An 18693-nucleotide genomic window follows, 5' to 3' on the forward strand; every position below is an offset into this window, starting at 1 on the left:
CAACACTGCTTCTGATGGAAACCACAGGAGGGGAGAGTTGCTCTTGTGCTTGAGTCCTGCTTGCTGGTTTCTCTTAGTCATCTAGTTGGCCACTGTGAGAACAGGATGCTGGAGTAGATGAGCCATTGGCCTGATCCAGAGGCTCTTCTTATTTAAGTTTGCTGCCTTTGGGATGATGTGCAGCTTAGAGAGGGGTTGGGGCAGTGTGCTGTGAGGGGTGCAGGCATGTTAAGGGTGCCCAGTATCTGAGTATGGCTTGCTATGATGATGATGATGATGATGGTGATGATTATTATTATTTCTATCCAGCCCATCTGGTCCTGCAAGAAAAGATTCCTGTTCTACCATCCACCAGGATGCTCCATTCAGCTGTCCTGTTCTTCTACCACACACACACGCCTGTGATGGACCAATCAGCAAGGATTATGTGGCCCCCAGAGCATTCTCAGCCCTTATTGGTGGAAAGCATTGCTAAAGATAAAATAATCAAACATACAGAAGAATAAGCCCTGCTGAAACAGAGTCAGCATGGCTTCTGCAAAGGAAAGCCCTGCCTCACGTAACTATTAGAATTCTTGAAGAGTGTCAACAAGCATATAGATAGAGATGATTCTACTGACATGGTGTCCTTGAAGTTTTGAAACGTTTTTGACAAAGTACCTCACCAAAGACTCCCGAGTAAGCTTCGCAGTCAAGGAATGAGAGAAGAGGTCCGCTTGTGGATCAGGAATTGGTTAAGTGGCAGGAAGCAAAGGTTACGAATAAATGGACAGTTCTCTGAATGGAGAGAAGTAGAAAGCAGAGTTGCCAAAGAATCCAGAAGGCTCTTCTTACATTCTTAAAGGTTTTTGAAGGGTTGTGGGGTTTTTTTTTGAGATTTTTTTTTTTGTACTTCTGCAAACTTGCTAATATCTCCCACTTGGTTTTACGGGCGGGGGGGGGGGCATTTTTACCGCCTGAGCCATCACATGCAGACCTGCCCATGAAAAGTAGAGGGGAAAGTGGTGTTCCGCAGTGAGATGTTGCTATTGCAAATGTTTCTGTTTGGAGGGGGGTACCATTCAGACACCCAAGCAAAACCATCATCTAGTTTTGAATCCCCCTGAAGTCTTTTTCCAAGGTCCTCAAGACAAATTACAATCACACTCTCAGTACATAATCTCAGTAAAAAAAAAAAAAGATAAAACAATTTTAAAAATAACCCAATAATCTAAAAAAGATTAAAAGAAAACACAAATCCAGTCAGCAACAGCATCAGCAATTAAATCCTAAACTATTTCTCAACTGTGGAAAAGCCAGCTGAAATAAATTAAACCTCCTCTTTAACACGACCCTGTTGCTAGTCCACATGAAAGCTTGTTTCGGGTTGCCTACCAACATTGCTTAGTAATCAAGCTAAGCCCCTTAAGAGCTTATTTTTCTACAAATAATAGAGGAATTTACTGCTGGCAGAGATGGGAGTGGGGGCAGGGGCAGGTTGCTTATTCAGGAAAGCAGCAGGCTAGGAGGGGAGTCTGACATTTCTCCCTTTCCTCTTGGCAAGTCGGTGGCAGCAGATACATTTATTTACTTTTTAATCATTTCTTATACACCCTCCATTTAAAGCAAGCTGCTTCTCTCAAGGAATCCCGAGAACTGTAGTTCACCCCTCATAGCACCTTTAACCAACTACAATTCCCAGGGTTCTTTTTTGGAGATGCTTCAAATGTAGGGGGCCTACTCAGCCAGAATTGGCTGTGGGGACAATACTTTTTCTCTCCACAAAGCCCTTCTTCCCATTGACAATCCTGACAAGACCATGTGCCAGCCCCCTGACCTTTCTCCTCCTCCTCCTCCTCCTCCTCCTCCTCCTCCTCCTCCTCCCTGGGGCTCCCTTTTGAAGCTCCCCCATTCCAGCTGGGAGGCAAGGGGTGGGCGGTTGCAATGGGGCAAGGAGGGGTGGCAGGGGTGGGGAAGGAAATAAATTGGAAACAGTTTACAATCTTGCCTATCAAAACTGAACTTTGCAAAGCCAGAAACTAACCAAAAAAAGCCGTCTGCTCCATTCCAAGCCGCCTTTCCCCTTCACTGGGCCCACTTTTTTGGAAGGCTTCCCGCAATGCCCACCCTCTGTGATTTGTTTCCTGAAAACTCCCGTGTGGAGAAAGCTGCCATCTGCGCGTGCGCAAGGGACACATCTCAAGCGGACACACCTCCGCAAAGGGCCGGCGCCCGGCGGATTTCAAGTTGGAGGGGAGCTGGTTGGAGGGGAAGCGCGTCATACGGGGGGGATTTCTCAAGCGGCCACTAGATCTGCATGGGTCGCGACTAACCTCGCGGGCATTCGGCTTCAAGCACCGGCAGCAGGCCGACATAGCTGTCAACGTTTTCCCCTTTTTAAGGGAAATTCCCTTTAAAAAAGTTGACAGCTATGCAGGTGGAGGAAGCGGCCGGGTGTCCACAGCCCAAGCAAGGCAGCTCCATTGCACCCAGCGCCTCCTGGGATGGGGCTGTGATTTTCACCCGTAGCAGAAGAATGCGCTCATCCCCCAGGATGTTAGCGCTAAAGGTTGCCCGGAGAAATTTGCTCTTTTGTGACAAAAGTCCCTTATAGCTAAGGAGAGAGAGAGAGAGAGAGAGAGAGAGAGAGAGAGAGAGAGAGAGAGAGAGAGAGAGAGAGAGAGAGAGAGAGAGAGAGAGAGAGAGAGAGTGTCTCAGGACACCTTAAAAGACTAACAAACGTGTCATGGCAGAAGTTTCTCAATCAATCAATCAATTAAGATCCAACGACCAGTATTCATAAAAGAAACTTTGCCAGATATATTTTGGCCCCTGCTGAAAGCATTCGTGTTCAGACATGCCTCCCCAGACGCTTAGAAAGTAGATGTGAATTTCAACCTGTTTTAGCATTTTAACTTTTTGTATGTTTTAAACTATTGTTGTATATCTTTATTTGATTTCATTTTTTATTCCTTATGCAAGCCGGTTTTTGAGGGTTTATACACTCAAGCCGCGTATAAATGTTATGAAATAAAATTTCATAAAATTCATAAGTATCAAATAACACCAAACGAAACAAAACAGAGAGACCCGTAACAATAAAATGACTCGCGACAGTCTCCTGCTGCAGAACTCCAGGCACAGAAAGGAAAATGACAAGGATGCTGAGATTCGTCCCTGGAAGCAGCAAAATGTTTAGCTCCCCACCCCCTCAAAAAAAGAGAGAGGGAGGGAGGAGAACAGCATCAAATTGTCCCTGTGATCGTCCAGGTCAATTTTTGCTAACAGGGTTCAAGAAAAAACTTTGATATGGAGCAATGCAGAAGAACGTGAGTTATCGAGTCAACCTCTCCCGATTCACAGGGACATTTTTTTAAAAATCCCCCCCCCCGAACTGCAGACGCCCCCCAAGAAAAGGCTCTGCGAGGTTTGGGGGCAGGTGCAGGGGAAGATCTAGGGCTGACGCGCTCTGCAAGTGAGCCGGTTATCTGAGGTTAAGGCCGAATCAGGACCGCGTCCAGCGTCTGCATTGCTTTGCATTGCAAAGGTTGCTCGGCCAAGTCCCGTCGGGACAAGGAGAACAGTATCTGAAGAAGTGTGCATGCACGCGAAAGATCATACCAATAACAAACTTAGTTGGTCTCCAAGATGCTACTGGAAGGAATCTTTTTATTTTGAATAGAATAAAAGAATGGTAGAGTTGGAAGGGATCTTGAGGATCATAAAGGTTCAGGTGGGTTTGAAGCAAGCGACAAAAGCATGTACCCTTTTTTTGGTACCACGAGAGAAGACGCGTGCGTGGGTTTTCCTGGGGGATTTGTCTCTCTAATGAAACAAAATCTCATTTTCCGACAGCTCCCAAGATCAGCTTTCGAGGGTTTTTATTTTGTTCCTCGAGGAGTGCGTGCGTGTTGCGAGAGAGATTTGATCAATATGATTCATTTCCACGCCGCTTTCCAGCCAAATGAATCCCAATGCGGCTTACAAACGAGAACAGAAACATTAGGACATTAGAATAGAACATCACAAATCCACCAGGCATCCTATAGAATTATTATTATTGTTAATTTATTTGTACCCCACCAGTCTGAATGGATTGCCACAGGCATCAGCCAAACAATTGCAATCTATAAAGCACTGTTAACAAAGCAACAACTGAAAAAGAGCCAAACATCCCGTTTAAAGCAATAGTGCATATGATTATATGTTTAACCAATCAACGCAGCATTTATAATCTATGCAACAATATTAACAAAATAGCAACCGAAAGATAAATTGTCAAGTTCCTACACCGTTCTCCTACACCGTTCTCCCCCCCCCTCGCCACACATAGAAAGTGACCCCCGCCAAGGGAAAAGCCCAACGGGCACGAGTCCAGTCCAACTTCCTACAGCCCAAGGCCAGCAGGACCAATGGTTGGAGCTGAGGGGAGCCCGAGTCCAGCAGCGCCTGGCGGGGCTTCCCTAGGAACCCTTTGCCCGGCTGATCCCGGGCTGGCGAGGGATGCCGAGGCCGGTGGAGGGAGGGGATCCAAGCGGAGCCGAACGCCCCCCGCCCCACCTCCTTCACCTCCCCCTGCTGCTCGTACAGCCCCCCCCAAAAGTGTCTCTGCACCCAGACGCGCCTGCATGGTCCGCGTTTGCGTGTGAATGTGTCTACACGCGTCTATCCTTTTCTCTCTCTCACTGGACGCGCAGACTTGGAAATCGGAGGGGGTGGGTGGGTTACAAACAACACGACCTCCCCCGCCCCCCGCCAGCCCCGGGCCGAGCCACCTCGGGCGCCCCGGGCTCCTCTCCTCGCACGGCGCATGCGCCTCCGTCCCTCCCTCCCTCTCCCCGTTGCCCCCTCTCCCGCAGCTGGGCGGCAGAGCAGAGCGGAGGGCTCCGGCGGCGGCGGCGGCGGGGGAGGCGAGGCGATGGCCGGGGAGAACCAGCAGCGGAGCCTCCGCAAGAGCATCGCGGCGCAGCAGCAGCAGCCGGCCCCTCCCGCCCGGCAGGAGCAGCCGCAGCCCCCCGGGAAGACCCCCCAGCAGGGCGGCGGCGGAGGGAGCGGCAGCCGGGCGGAGGGCGCCGCCCCCCCGAGCAGCCCCGCCGGCGCCGCCGAGAAGGTCGCGCTCAAGAAGGAGATCGGGCTGGTCAGCGCCTGTGCCATCATCATAGGTCAGAGTTGGGGTGGGGGGAGAGAGAGGGAGGGAGGGGGTCGCCTCCCGGGGAAGGGGGCGTCGGGCAGAAACTCCGAGGAAAGTCTGTGCGGGAGGGACGGGGGCTCCTCGAGACTCTGCCCCCCCCACCATGAGATCTATCTTGGCTCAAAAAGTGGGGGTTTGGCTGGGGGGGGGAGTCGGCGGATCGCGCCCAGCAAAGCAGGGATCGGGTGCTCACCTGCCCTTGGCTTTCTCCTGCGTTGTGGGGTGGGAATGGGGACCGGATCCGAGCTTCCTGGAGTAACGTCGGTGGCAGTGCCACGCTTCCGCAGATCCCGGGCACCTGCTTCGCGGCAAACGCCGGTGGCACCTGTAGCCTACCAGGTTGTTGGTGGGCATGTGTGAATCGTCGCTTTGCCGTCCGTATGGATTGCGGTTTTTGTCCGGCTTGCCTTCCCAAAAGCTGGGGGGGATCCTCGTTGCTGTTTCTCTGCCGCCCCCCATGCTGTCCTCACAACAGCCCTTTCTGGATGGTTTGAAAGGGAGGGAGAAGACTTCAGGCTGAGTTTGGAAGAGTGAGCTTCCTTGTGATTTGAACCCATGTCTCCTTGGCTTTAGTAAGTCTGACACTCTAACTACTATGCCACACTGCCTCTTTGGAGATCCGGTTTTGAAAGTGTCCAAGTGTCCAAGTGCATTGTCCTGTGCACTTTTATCACCTGTGAGCAAGTGTGCCCTACTAATGTGCATTACTGGTCCACCTGCATTAAGAAGAAATCCCCCATCCCATCCCAAAAGCAAATGCCACATTCAGTATATATCGCCCCCCCCCGCCAAGCCCAGGACCACAACAGGGAAGAAAAGGGTTAAATCCTCCTTCTATGTATGCCCTGATCCTATTAATTACCACACACCTCCAGCTATTTGCTTTTTTAAATATAAAAAGAATCCTGAATTTTTTGCATTTTCTTTAACCTGTGGTTTGGTCCTGAGGGATGCTGGCCGTTGTGGGAACTTTGGTGTCCCAGAGGAAGGAAAATCCAACTGCTTTTGTTGAGATGCCTCCCTCTACCACATCCAAAAGATAGGACAGGACTTCAAGAAATACACCAGGATCCCAAACTGGCGTCTCTTCTAATATATGCATCAAAACAGATTTAAAAACAAAACACCACAGCTTATAATTTTAAATCTATTCAAATCTCACATTTTTAATATAATTCAATACTACTGGAGAAGTGGGTGGGGGTGCTAACTTGGATAAAATAGGGGGGGCAGGTAAGTGTCCGAATGACCTGCCCCACATAATCGATCACAAGATGCAGCACACACAAACCCCATTTGAATGACAATGCCTATCAACTTTGGGGGACACCTGCCCCCCTCAAATATTATATTGTGGGAAGCAGAAGGGACTTCGTCTCCTAGGAGCTGGCTCCTTTGCAAGTGGGGGCTTTTGAGGAATGGGATGAGGAAGAGAGAGGTCCATCCCCCCCTCCCTGGCCCCCCTCAATTCTTCATCCACTAGGTGCTGGGATCCAAGAGAGACCCAGTCCAAAGGGCTCACCATGCCAGGCTCTCTGGTGAGTCTTCTCAGCCAGCTGCAAGCTCAGGTCCAAAGCCAAACATCAGACATCGGAAGCAGCTTTGTCTCAAGTCAGATTCCAGTACAGATTTCCCCCCCCCCTCATGAATATTATTTTTATTTTAACAAAGTAATAATAATAAAAAATAAAAATGTGCCCCCCCACCCTGAGACCGTTCCATTGCAGCTATCTAGCCTCCCAAAATTTCAACACCTCTTGCCAGGCCTCCCCAAACTCGGCCCTCCAGATGTTTTGGGACTACAACTCCCATCATCCCTAGCTACCAGGACCAGTGGTCAGGGATGATGGAAACTGTAGTCCCAAAACATCTGGAGGGCTGAGTTTGGGGGTGCCTGCCTCTTGCGATGGTTTGACCCCTTTCTGCTTTAACAAGATTCCAGCACAGTATTGTCCACTCAGACTGGCAGTGACTTTCCAGGGTCTCAGTCACGGGCTTTTCTCTTTCCCCATCACTGGCCAGGGACCTTCTTCCCGCTGAGCAAAGGATAAAAGGGTCTGGAAACCAAGCTTTATGAGGGACAGTTGAGGATGAGGAATAGATTTAGCCTGGAAAAGAAGAGGCAGAGAGGTTGGCATGATGGCTGTCTTCAAATATCCAAAGGGCTGTCACATGGAAGAAGCAGCAAGCTTGTTCTCTGCTGCTCCAGAGGGTAGGACCATGAATGGATTCAAACGATGAGAAAGGAGATTGCAACAAAACCTTAAGGAGAACTTTCTGATAGTAAAAGCTGTTTAACAGTGGAACGGACTCCTTCGTTGTAGGTTTTTGAATAGAGTTCTGGTGGCCATCAGTCAGGGATGCATAAGTTGTGATTCCTGAATTTCAGGCCATTGGACTAGATGATCCTCAGGGTCCCTTCCATCTCTACAATGCTATGATTCCATAATTCAACCACTGAGCTTGGTCCTTCCCACCTGTGGCCAAAGACTAGATGGGGATCAGTCTGTGTGGGTTTGTTTTCAACCCAGCAGCAGCTGCATCCAAGATGAAGCTTGTCCATTAGGGGTTTGGGCCCAGAGCGTGGAGAAGGAAGCAAGCCCCCCACCCTCTGATCCCAGACTCCTTGCAATGGCCTCAAGCCTCCTGAGCTTGCAACAAGGACAGTGTGGTGTAATGGAGAAGAGTCGTGCATTAGGACCGGGGAGACCCATGCTCAGAGCCCTGCTAGGCCACAAAGCTCACTGGGTGACATTGAGGGCCAGTCACACTCTATCAGCCCAACCTGCCTCATAGGGCTCTTTCGGAGGAAGGGGGGGGATAGGAAGCTGCCTTACACTGAGTCAAGACCGTTGGTCCATCTAGTGCAGTATTGTCTACACTGGCTGGCAGCAGCTCTTCAGAGTTTCGGGCAAAGATCTCTCCCAGACATCCCTGGATATATGCCCCAACCATATAGACTTGCATGCAGGACCATTGCCCTGGCTCCAGTACACTCCCACCGCTGCTGCATGAAGCTGAAGATCCATGGGTGCTAGCCACAATCCATAGACAACCTGTAATTTCTTGAGGAATACTCCTGATGGATTTGTTTCCCCTCAAACCAGCTTCCGTCCAATTTGAAAACACACACTGTGGTTAAGCTGAGGTGTGCACAGTTTGGACAGTTGTTGGGCATGTGTGGATGATGGCTTCCTTGAATAGGAGTTTGTGGGGGTTGTTGCAGGCATGGGGAAAGGAGTCAGGTAATGTGCATCGAAGGAAGATTCTCTGGTGCGCAAAGGAGACTTGAAGTGCAGGGCAGGGGGAGGGAAAAGGACTTTGCTGTGTTTTAAGCTGCCAGGGTGGGTATAACTTAACTGCTGGTTTGGAAAGGAGTTTGCAAAGTGATGGGTGATACTGTGGGCCTACCATTCCTGCTCGGTCAGAGCCTAAGGCGGAGGGAAGTAGAATTTAAACCAAACATGTCCTCTAAAAGTTCAGGAGACCAAAAGAGTCTTTGCTGTGTGCTGGAAGCCTATCAGTGCTGTGGCCCCTTGTGCCTCCAAGGCGAGGGAGCTGCACAACTGGGGTGCTGCCACCGAAAAGGCCCTGCTCCAGAGTATATGGAAATTTTTGCAAGTTTTGCTCTCTGCTGTGGCAATGCCTTCCCGCTCTTTGAGGATGCATAAGTTCTGTGGGTGTGTTCTGAATTGAGCCCTCATAGGGCTTGTGTCGGCAGCAAAGCTGTTTTCTGATACATCGAAAGCAGACATTGCATGGTTTGTGGGGAAACTCATGTTTTCTGCAGACCATAGTTTTTCCAGATCATATGTGGTACAGTATGGTTCACCACACACTGGGAAGGAAAGATGTCAGAGAGTGTAAGGGAGAGTTGTGTGAACACAATGTTCATTCACATGACATGGAACATCTGGAGTAAGCTGGTGTCTCACTCTGTGCTGTGAGAAGTTCCAGTGTCTCATTTCTCAGATTATCCACTGGCGATGATATACCAGACTCTTAAAAGCGGAAGAGACCCAGGAACAGTCCAGACCTTGGTAATTTGGGAACCCTCCCTGTAACATGCAGACCCAGGAGAGTGTGGTCTGGGTCATGTGATTGCTTCACATGGGTTGACAACTGAATTGTCCACTGTTGTGGACTGCATAGGCTGAGCTGTGGCTGGATGTGGTTCAGGGTCTGCTGAGACTCCGAGTCTTTAGTATATCCTCTCGTCCTTAAAACATCCTTTTTCTTAAAACGTCCTTTTTTGCTCCCATTAGGACCAAAAGCTTTTAAGCAGCAGCTTAGGGAAAGCAGGGCTTCTGCATCATCCGAGGGAGGGAAATTAACAACAGGACTGGGGCCTATCAGGAATAGGAATCATCACCATCACTGCCATCTCTTTGAGTGACAGGAGCTTCCCGGGATTTCTAGGAGAGGTAGGGATGGGGCAGAGATTTTGATTCGGTTTGCTTTGAACAGCATATCTAGGAAAGCCACATGAGAACCAAAACACAGTCAGGCTGTGAAAATAAATTAGAAAGATGCAGTCTAAGAGGGGGTCTTGCTTGCAAAAATGGGTACGTCAGTCAAAACTGCAGACCAGAATGTGTCTGTGCTGAGAAGTTTGAACTGAAATGCAGGGGGAGAGTCTTTCCTATCTCTTGCTACCTGACACCACCACCACCCCCTTTAAGGGCAGGGGAGGAGGTAATGGCAGAAGCCAGGGATTGAACCCGGGACTTTTCACTGATGAAGTATGTGCCCCACCAAGGAGCTAGCGCTGCTGCCTTGAAAGAAACCCTCGCGAAAACCTTCCTGACTAGCAGCTCACCTCTGAGGTCCCAAAACCAGCCACACAGAAAGGAAAAGAACAAGGAGCTCTAATTAAGAGTTTCCTGGCAAGGGGAAAGGGGGAAAACAAACCAACATACATCACCATTTTCCTAATTGAGTCCCCGGAGGACACAGAAAACCATTTTTCTTGTCCATCCATGTGCCTTCCTGCCACAGCTGATCTTCGTCCAACATCAAAGACCCTCATCCTGGGTACAAAACCAAGGGGAGGGAGGGAGAAAGGAGTAGCCACCAACATATTCAGGGGAAGAATGAAGTGGTTTCTGATGGCGAGGAACAGGTTGACCTGCCCATGTCACTTTCCTCTTCCTCTTTGTGGGACACAATGGCATTCAGTCCTGGGAATATTAATTATGACCCCCTTTTTTGTTGTTCATTCAAAATATAGTTAACACCGCTGTGTCAGGGTATGGAGATATTTTGCATGGGGGAAACCGAGGGCAACCCAAGGTGATGTGTGGAGATGTGTGTGATATTAGTATTATGATTAATAAAGATGGCTGCCTGCCACGGATGCTTTTGTTTTTCATTCCTGGATTGCAGCGGGTTGGACTAGATGACCCTCGGGGTCCCTTCCAACACTACAATGCTTTGATTCGAATAGCGATATTATTATCAGGCACGTCAGAAAAGAGGGAGGGCAATCCGATGAACCCTGTTTCCTGGCTTACTATTTAATGGAGGCAACCGAAGGAATAAATAAGAGCACAATTTGTTACCTTTCTGTCGCAGGGAAGCCAGGCATCTTTTCTGACAGAGGCGTTTTTCTTGAGAGCTCGACAGAACATAGTGGTTACAAGCATAAGCTGTGTAGCCCAGCAAGGCTCTGAGCTAAATTGTGCCTCAAATATGGACTTAGGCATGCCAGAATCTCTCAGTTTCACCTCCCTCTCCAGAAACACAGCAAAATGGGAATACAGTAATAATACTGACATACCCACCCCTTCATTTTAAGACTGTTTCCAATTTTTTTCCAAAAAGGGAACCAATGAGATATGGATTTTTGCATTTTTAAAAAAAGTTTGTTCCTAAAAGAAAACATCGACAACAAACAGTGTAACGATCTAGATGACTTTCAAGAGCATTTTTGTAGGACAGCTTACAGCTGTGTGAACTTGCCATCACTTGTGCAATGCAGTGAAAATCTAGCTCAGATCGACTCGGTTCATATATCACACTAAACCATAGTTTGCTCTAACCGTAGTTTAGAACCCAAGCAACCATGACTTGAGGTTCCAAACATACATGGTTGAGAGTTTCTTGTCTCCTTTGATTCCCCATCCCCTCATCAACTTCATTCCTCTGACACAGGCAAGCCTCTTGGAGGGGACACAACCACCATAATTTTGGTTTGCCAATTTGCACATCTAATGAAGCTGAGTGTTGGGGAGATTCGGTTGCTGGAAATCACAGGAGGGGAGAGGCCTCTTGTGCTCTAATCTCGCTTGCTGGTTTCCCACTGCGAGAACATGATGCTGGCCATTAGCACAACCCAGTGGGCTCTTCTTCTGTTTTTATGACATTCAGCTAAACCATCATTATCACAAACCATGGTTTAAAGACACACACACTCCTGCCAAGCCTAGTTAGTGATGCTGGTCTGCTGGCACACCGCAATTTGCCTGTACGCGACAGAGCATGAGTTCTTTTCGCTTTTTCAGTGGATGTTCATAGGGATTGTGAGAGCAGTCCCTACTTTCAACCAAGCATGAGCCAAACCCTGTGGTATGTACATGGGGCTCTCTCCAAGTGTCTGGCTTCCCCCGCTTTTCAGAATTCTTTGTCGTACAGGCCCCTGCGATCCTCTCCCCCCTGCTCTGTACGGATCGGGTTCCACTTTGCAATTTCATTGATGGCTGGGGCTGATGGGAGTTGTTGTCCAAAACATCTGGACAGCACTAGATTGGCAAAGGCAGCCATAGCTTGCTTTTCCCTGCTTTTGATTCCATACTTGATTCCATACTCAAAGTAGTTTTGCTTTGTGTACAGCAACCTCTTAACATGTCTTCCACATCCAACATCCATGACTTCTAATGGAGACGAGGCTGTTTTGAAGTCCCTTTTCTTGTGTGATGAAAGCGTCTCTATATTTTTCTTTCTTGGGGGTAGAGCATGAAACGTAGGAAGACGCCTTACACCAAATTAGACCATTGGTCCATCTAGCTGTATTGTTTTTAACACTCAATTGGGAGCCGCCCAGAGTGGCTGGGGAAACTCAGCCAGATGGGTGGGGTATAAATTATTATTATTATTATTATTATTATTATTATTATTATTATTATTACACTGATTGGCAGCAATGGCTCTCCAGGGTCTCAGCAGGGAACTGTCTCCCAGCCCCGCCTGGTGATACTGCTATTGGGAATTGAATTTAGGTGAATAGCAGGTGCTCTGTCACTGAGTGACAGCCATTCCAACAAACGTCCATAGCCATGTTTGTGTGTTGTGCTTAAATAGTACAAGAATATTAAACACGTGATGAAAAGATTACAGTATGTCCTAATGTTTTGTCTATAGAATCCAATAATGAAAATACGCATCAATATTGAATGGACAACTAATCAATGAGCCAACCTTTTCACTGGTCAGTTCTGACCTTTTATAAGTGAGGCCTTCGGGATAACTTGGTTGCTTTGCATTCTGCTCATTTATTACTTTTATTTATTCATTGCATATACAGTGGTACCTCAGGTTAAGTACTTAATTCGTTCCAGAGGTCCGTACTTAACCTGAAACTGTTCTTAACCCGAACTGTTCTTAACTTTAGCTAATGGGGCCTCCCGCTGTCGCTGTGCCACTGGAGCACGATTTCTGTTCTCATCCTGAAGCAAAGTTCTTAACCTGAAGCACTATTTCTGGGTTAGCAGAGTCTGTAACCTGAAGCGTATGTAACCTGAAGCGTATGTAACCCAAGGTACCACTGTATGCACCACATTTCCCCCCAAGGAATGTATGGTTATCCCCTTCCTCCTTTAATCCCCAAAACAACCCCGTGAGGTAGATTAGGCTTGTAAATTATTCATAGCATGATAGCTCTGAGAAACTGGAAAGAAATTTGCTGCTCTTGTTGAGAGGATAAGACCACAATTTATTTACGTATTTATTTACATGCCATTACTTTTACTTAATAATTGCTTTTATAATCCACCAAGGAGCTCAAAGTGGCCCCTCTCCATAGTACATGCCAGTAACCCTGTTCAGTAGGTTAGGCTGAGAAAGAATGACTAGCCAAAGGGCACCTGTGGGGAGATTTGAACCCTAGTCTTCACCTGGTCCTTGCCCAATGCTCTAACCACTATACTGCATTGCCTTTCAAGTTCAAACACCAGCTTGATCCCTGCAACTCCTTTTCAAGTTGGGGCTGGGCAGAAAACACAAATACAACCCAGCGTGCTCCCTGCCTCATGCGCTGAGACATCGGGCTCAAAGTCAGTATACACGTTCAGGACCACGTTCTGTGCTTCAATCTCACTTGCCCATTTTCAGGGATTCAGGAAAGGAGTAAGAGGCAACACAGGGCAATATTCTCCTTTATAGATGCTGAAATGAAAGGGAGTGCATACACTTGGGGCCCCATTCTAACGCTGAATGCAAATGTGGTGTGGTGGTTAGAGTGTTGAACCCAGGAGACCAGGGTTCAAATCTCTCCACAGTTGTGAAGACCTTGGTGTGACCTCAGGGGCAAGTCACTGCCTCTCAGCCTAACCTAATCTATCTTGCAGGTTTGTTGTGGAGATTAAATGAGGAGGAGGACAATATACACCATCATGAACACCTTGGAGGAAACGGAAGGATTTAAATGCAACAGATAAATAAATAAATTGTCATGGAGGTTAGGAAAGATGGGAAAATATAATATATTTGCTGCAGTCGAACCACACCCTAGTTTTAGCACAACAAGCAAGCCTGAGTCTGAGGCTCATGTCCACCTGCCTGCCTCCTCCCCTTATCCAAACAGGCAAACTATGGTTTGCACTTGCCTGTCTCGCAACCATGGTTTGTTGTTACGTCTGAATGCAGCCGGTGTGGCCTTTGCCTTGAAGACTAACAAATTAGCATGAAAAGGACCAGTTTGACACTCACACCCCTCTGGTCCTAGTTTGTGGTCCTAGTTTAAAGGCATGCAGCAGCCTTAGCAAACCATTGTTTGCTGTGCTCGGATGCCAACTGCGAATGTTTCTCATTCCAACCCCTTACATGTGATGCAAGGGAGAAGCAATGAAGGGAACTGCAAATCTGAAAGAGTCATAGAATCATAGAACTGTAGAGTTGGAAGGGACCCCAAGGGTCATCTAGTCCAGCCCCCCACAAAGCAGGAATCCTGCCTGCAGCTGTTCCTGAGTGGGAGCTGTCTCTTTGTGCCACATGACCTCTCTGCAAAGTTGCCCATGCATGGCTTGCTATTATATCTGAAGGTAGCTTGCATGAAGGTAGCTTGCATTATACCTGAAGGTCTCCTTGCATGTATGTACCTACGCGCCAGATATAAGATGTAAACAACAAAACAAGTCAAGCAGACAAAAACTGGTGCAAAGGGCGCTTTGCTTGTGCCAGGAAATTAAGAGGTGAAGGCTAGCCCTTTAGATCACGATTTTATGTTAACAATGTTCACAATTTCTAAACCTTGAGATTTTGGACCAGACTTTCCTGGGTGCAATGTGCAATCTGAGCTGCTAAACTGTTGTTACCCATCATGGCTGCCCTTGCAAGTGTTACTTTCTGGCCTCCTCTCCTCTGGAATACAAATTGTCACCACGTAGATACTGCAACATCCATGGGTGTTTTCAGGAATTGAGGGCTTATCGGTTCCATTTCCTTGGTTACAATATAATAGTTGTACATTGTTTGCTCCTGCAAATTTCCCAGGGTGAAATCCATATACGCCAGAAGTTCAAGACAAGGCCAGATTATTGCATAAGGCTCACTGCTGGCTGAGGAAGGAGGCAGGGCTGTGTGTTTCCTGGGAGCACAGAAAACTTGCTGAATACGGTTTTAGCTGCAGAACTGCATTTCTTAAAAACTCCAGGTTTCCCTTGAAGCAGTGCGGAAGCCCTCACTGGCTGCATTCACAGGTAACAGGAAGCCAGACTTTCCGACAAGTTGTGATTTCTTGTAAAGCAGCGGCAAGCTAGCCTCTGCTGCCAGATGGCGCCTGCTTTGCTCTTCCTTTGGCGTGGGTGGGATAAACCAACCATTGTGCCTTGGCTCCCCATTGAATCAAACCCAGGGACTGTGGTTTGTTTCTTCCTCACAGGCCACAATCGCTGGCCAACCTTGAGTAAAGGTTTGTTGCCAGCTGACGGAATGTGGCTTGCAAGGGAGCAACAAACTATGATCCCTGGTTTCGACATAGTAAGATGTTCCTCCCCACCTGGCAGAGCAGGGCACTTATACTAAGTGTCCTGGGAGGAAATCAATCCAGCAAATGTGGCTGTTGTTTCTGTCAATTTTTGACCTCACCCCAAACCTTGATTCGGGAAGGTTTAGCTGTGGTTTAGTGTGCAGTCTTCATTGACAGGTGACAGTTTGCTTTGGCAACGAAACCAGAATTGAAAATCATTGTGTGAAGAAGATTTAGAACATGGGTCAGCAAACTAAGGTCCACGGGCTGGATCAGGCCCAATTGCCTTCTGGATCCAGCCTGCAGATGGTCCGGGAAACGCCGTGTGGATTGCCAGAACGCACACATTCTTTCCCTCTCCCTCACATGGCGGTGGCACCTCCTCCCTCCCTCCTCCTGGTTTCTCCCTGACCTGCCTAGAGGAGGAAGGGGGCTGGGCTTTGTTGGTGCCAGCAGCAGCACTCAAGCAGCCGCCATTTTAAGCAGCCCCTCTCCTGAGCCCTTTCGCATGCCACTTATCGTCCCTCCGCCGCCGCCAGCCCCTGCCACTCGCAAGACACAGGTAAGCAGCCATCAGAGCTCATGGTGCTCTTGCATCATCCCCCCCCCGAAAATAGTCTGGCCCCCCACAAGGTTTGAAGGACAGTGGACAGGCCCCCTGCTGAAAAAGTTTGCCGACCCCGGTTTAGACCTTGTGGTTTGCGCTAGCCACTCGTCGGCATGATGCTTAAATTGACAAACCACAGTTGCAACCATTTCTCTGCACCTGAAGATGGGAATGCTGGGCAGATGAAAAGTGAAAGCAGACAAGGGGTTCTAAACCATGGTTTGCCTCCATTTGGAAACTCAAGCCATGGTTTGGGTTCTAAATTGTGGCTAGTACAAACCATTGTTTGATATGATGTCTGAAATGAGCCACTGAACGGCATGAAAAATTAGGGTGGAAACACACATAAATTATACAGGATTCAGCTTTCCTTCTTGCAGAATCCTTGTTATGATGCTCATAGGAATTCAGGAAATGAGAGTAGGAAGGAAGAAGCTTCTTAATGAATGCTGTGATTTCATTGCATAAAATGTATTGGGATCAGACCAGGTAGCTGCCAAATTTAAAAGAGTGGGCATGATCAAGATAAAGTTAAGAACTGCTGGTTTATTTCATTTCTATCCTGCCTTTTCTTTAAGGAACTTGAGGAGGTACACACAGCGTTTTTGAGACAAGTCTGCTATCCAGACCATAGCCAGGCTCCTACTGGCTGAGCTTGGCTGTCTCATGCTTTCAGTGGCCAGACTCTGGGATCACCTCCATTATCTTTTGGGCCTCATTCATTTCAATGGGGGATGAAACCCCTGCTTAAAGCTTTTCCACTGACATCGATGGGAGTTACAGGTGCTTTGCTTTGGCTGGATCATGCCCAGCAAATTTAAAAAGGGGAATGAAACTGTGAGATGCCACTAGTTTCAATATGCTTTTTATAATTAAATATGTGCACTCGCAGTTGGGGCAGCTTTGCCAAGAGCCTGCAAGTTCCAAGAGGTTTCAGTGCTTTGCTTTGCTGCGAAAGGAACTCGCTACCTTAGCAACACATTAATATTGCAAAAGAAAATACTGCAAAAGGTTCAAAAATGCAGGGAACCCTGTGGGGAGAGATCAGCTTTGCTGTTGAGTCTGCACAGCTATTAGCCTGAAAGGTTTCTTCCTTACTCTTACATAAAAGCCACCACCATGTTTTGGAACAGGGCTGCATACCCTCCAATATCTCTCTGATGAAAATAGGGACACCCTATTCTATGGGTAGGCAAACTAAGGCCCGGGGGCCGGATCTGGCCCTGTCGCCTTCTAAATCTGGCCCACAGATGGTCCAGGAATCAGTGTGTTTTTACATGAGTAGAATGTGTCCTTTTACAGTGGTGTTGTTGTTGTTGTTTAGTCGTTTAGTCGTGTCCGACTCTTCGTGACCCCATGGACCAGAGAACGCCAGGCACCTCTGTCCTCCACTGCCTCCCGCAGTTTGGTCAAACTCATGCTGGTAACCTCGAAAACACTATCCAACCATCTCGTCCTCTGCCGTCCCCTTCTCCTTCTGCCCTCCATCTTTCCCAACATCAGGGTCTTCTCCAGGGAGTCTTCTCTTCTCATGAGGTGGCCAAAGTACTGGAGCCTCAGCTTCACAATCTGTCCTTCCAGTGAGCACTCAGGGTTGATTTCCTTCAGTATGGAGAGGTTTGATCTTCTTGCAGTCCATGGGACTCTCAAGAGTCTCCTCCAGCACCATAATTCAAAATTTACAGTGGTACCTCGGGTTAAATACTTAATTCGTTCCAGAGGTCCGTTCTTAACCTGAAACTGTTCTTAACCTGAAGCACCACTTTAACTAATGAGGCCTCCTGCTGCCGGCGCTAAAGCACAATTTCTGTTCTCATCCTGAAGCAAAGTTCTTAACCTGAAGCACTATTTCTGGGTTAGTGGAGGCTGTAACCTGAAGCGTATGTAACCTGAAGCATATGTAACCCGAGGTGCCACTGTATTTAAAATGCATCTCTGGGGTATTTGTGGGACCTGCCTGGTGTTTTTACATGAGTAGAATGTGTGCTTTTATTTAAAATGCATCTCTGGGTTATTTGTGTGGCATAGGAATTCGTTCACCCCTCCCTCCCAATATGGTCCAGCCCCTCACAAAGTCTGAGGGACAGTGGACCGGCCCCCTGCTGAAAAAGTTTGCTGACCCCTGTGGCCTATTTCATAATACTAATAATAAATAATTTTATTATTTTTACCTGACTCATCTGAATGGGTTGCCCCAGCCACTCTGGGTGGCTTCCAGCCTATATAAAAACATAATAAAACATTAAACATTTAAAAAACTTCCCTATACATAACTACCTTCAGATGTCTTCTAAATGCTGTAGTGTATAGTTACTTATCTCCTTGGCTCGTATAACTCCATACCCTCTAACATTTCTCCGATGAAAATAGGGACATTCTAAGGAAAAGGGGGACATTCTGGGATCAAATCAGAAACCAGGATGACTTTTGTAAATCTGGGACTGTCTGTGGAAAATAGGGACAATTGGGGATTGTGTCATGATAGACATCTTCTTGTACACAGTTTTGACCAATGTACACCTTTTTGCAAGCAATTTCCTCCACTACAATACACCATAATGAGTTTTTACATTCATCAGGCAGAGAAAGAACCTTTTGCAGTGCTGAGTGAGTGGCTAAGAACGTAGGAACAACAATAATAAGAGCCCACTGGTCAATCAGGTCAATGGCCCATCTAGTCCAGCATCTTGTTCTCACAGTGGCCAACCAATGCCTCTTCTGGGAAGCCGGCAA

General features: G+C 47.8%; 1 protein-coding gene across 1 annotated transcript in view; it reads left to right on the forward strand.

Annotated features, from left to right (window-relative positions):
* The first annotated feature begins 4862 nt into the window (after positions 1-4862).
* SLC7A10 (solute carrier family 7 member 10) overlaps positions 4863-18693 on the forward strand; it is a 49432-nt gene continuing 35601 nt past the window's right edge. Inside the window, 1 exon segment of the mRNA XM_081922642.1 lies at positions 4863-5141. Coding sequence (XP_081778768.1) covers positions 4898-5141 — 244 coding nt within the window. The 5' untranslated portion in view covers positions 4863-4897.

This window comes from Podarcis melisellensis, assembly GCF_964234715.1.
Source record: "Podarcis melisellensis genome assembly, chromosome: 8".
Taxonomy (NCBI): Eukaryota; Metazoa; Chordata; class Lepidosauria; order Squamata; family Lacertidae; genus Podarcis; species Podarcis melisellensis.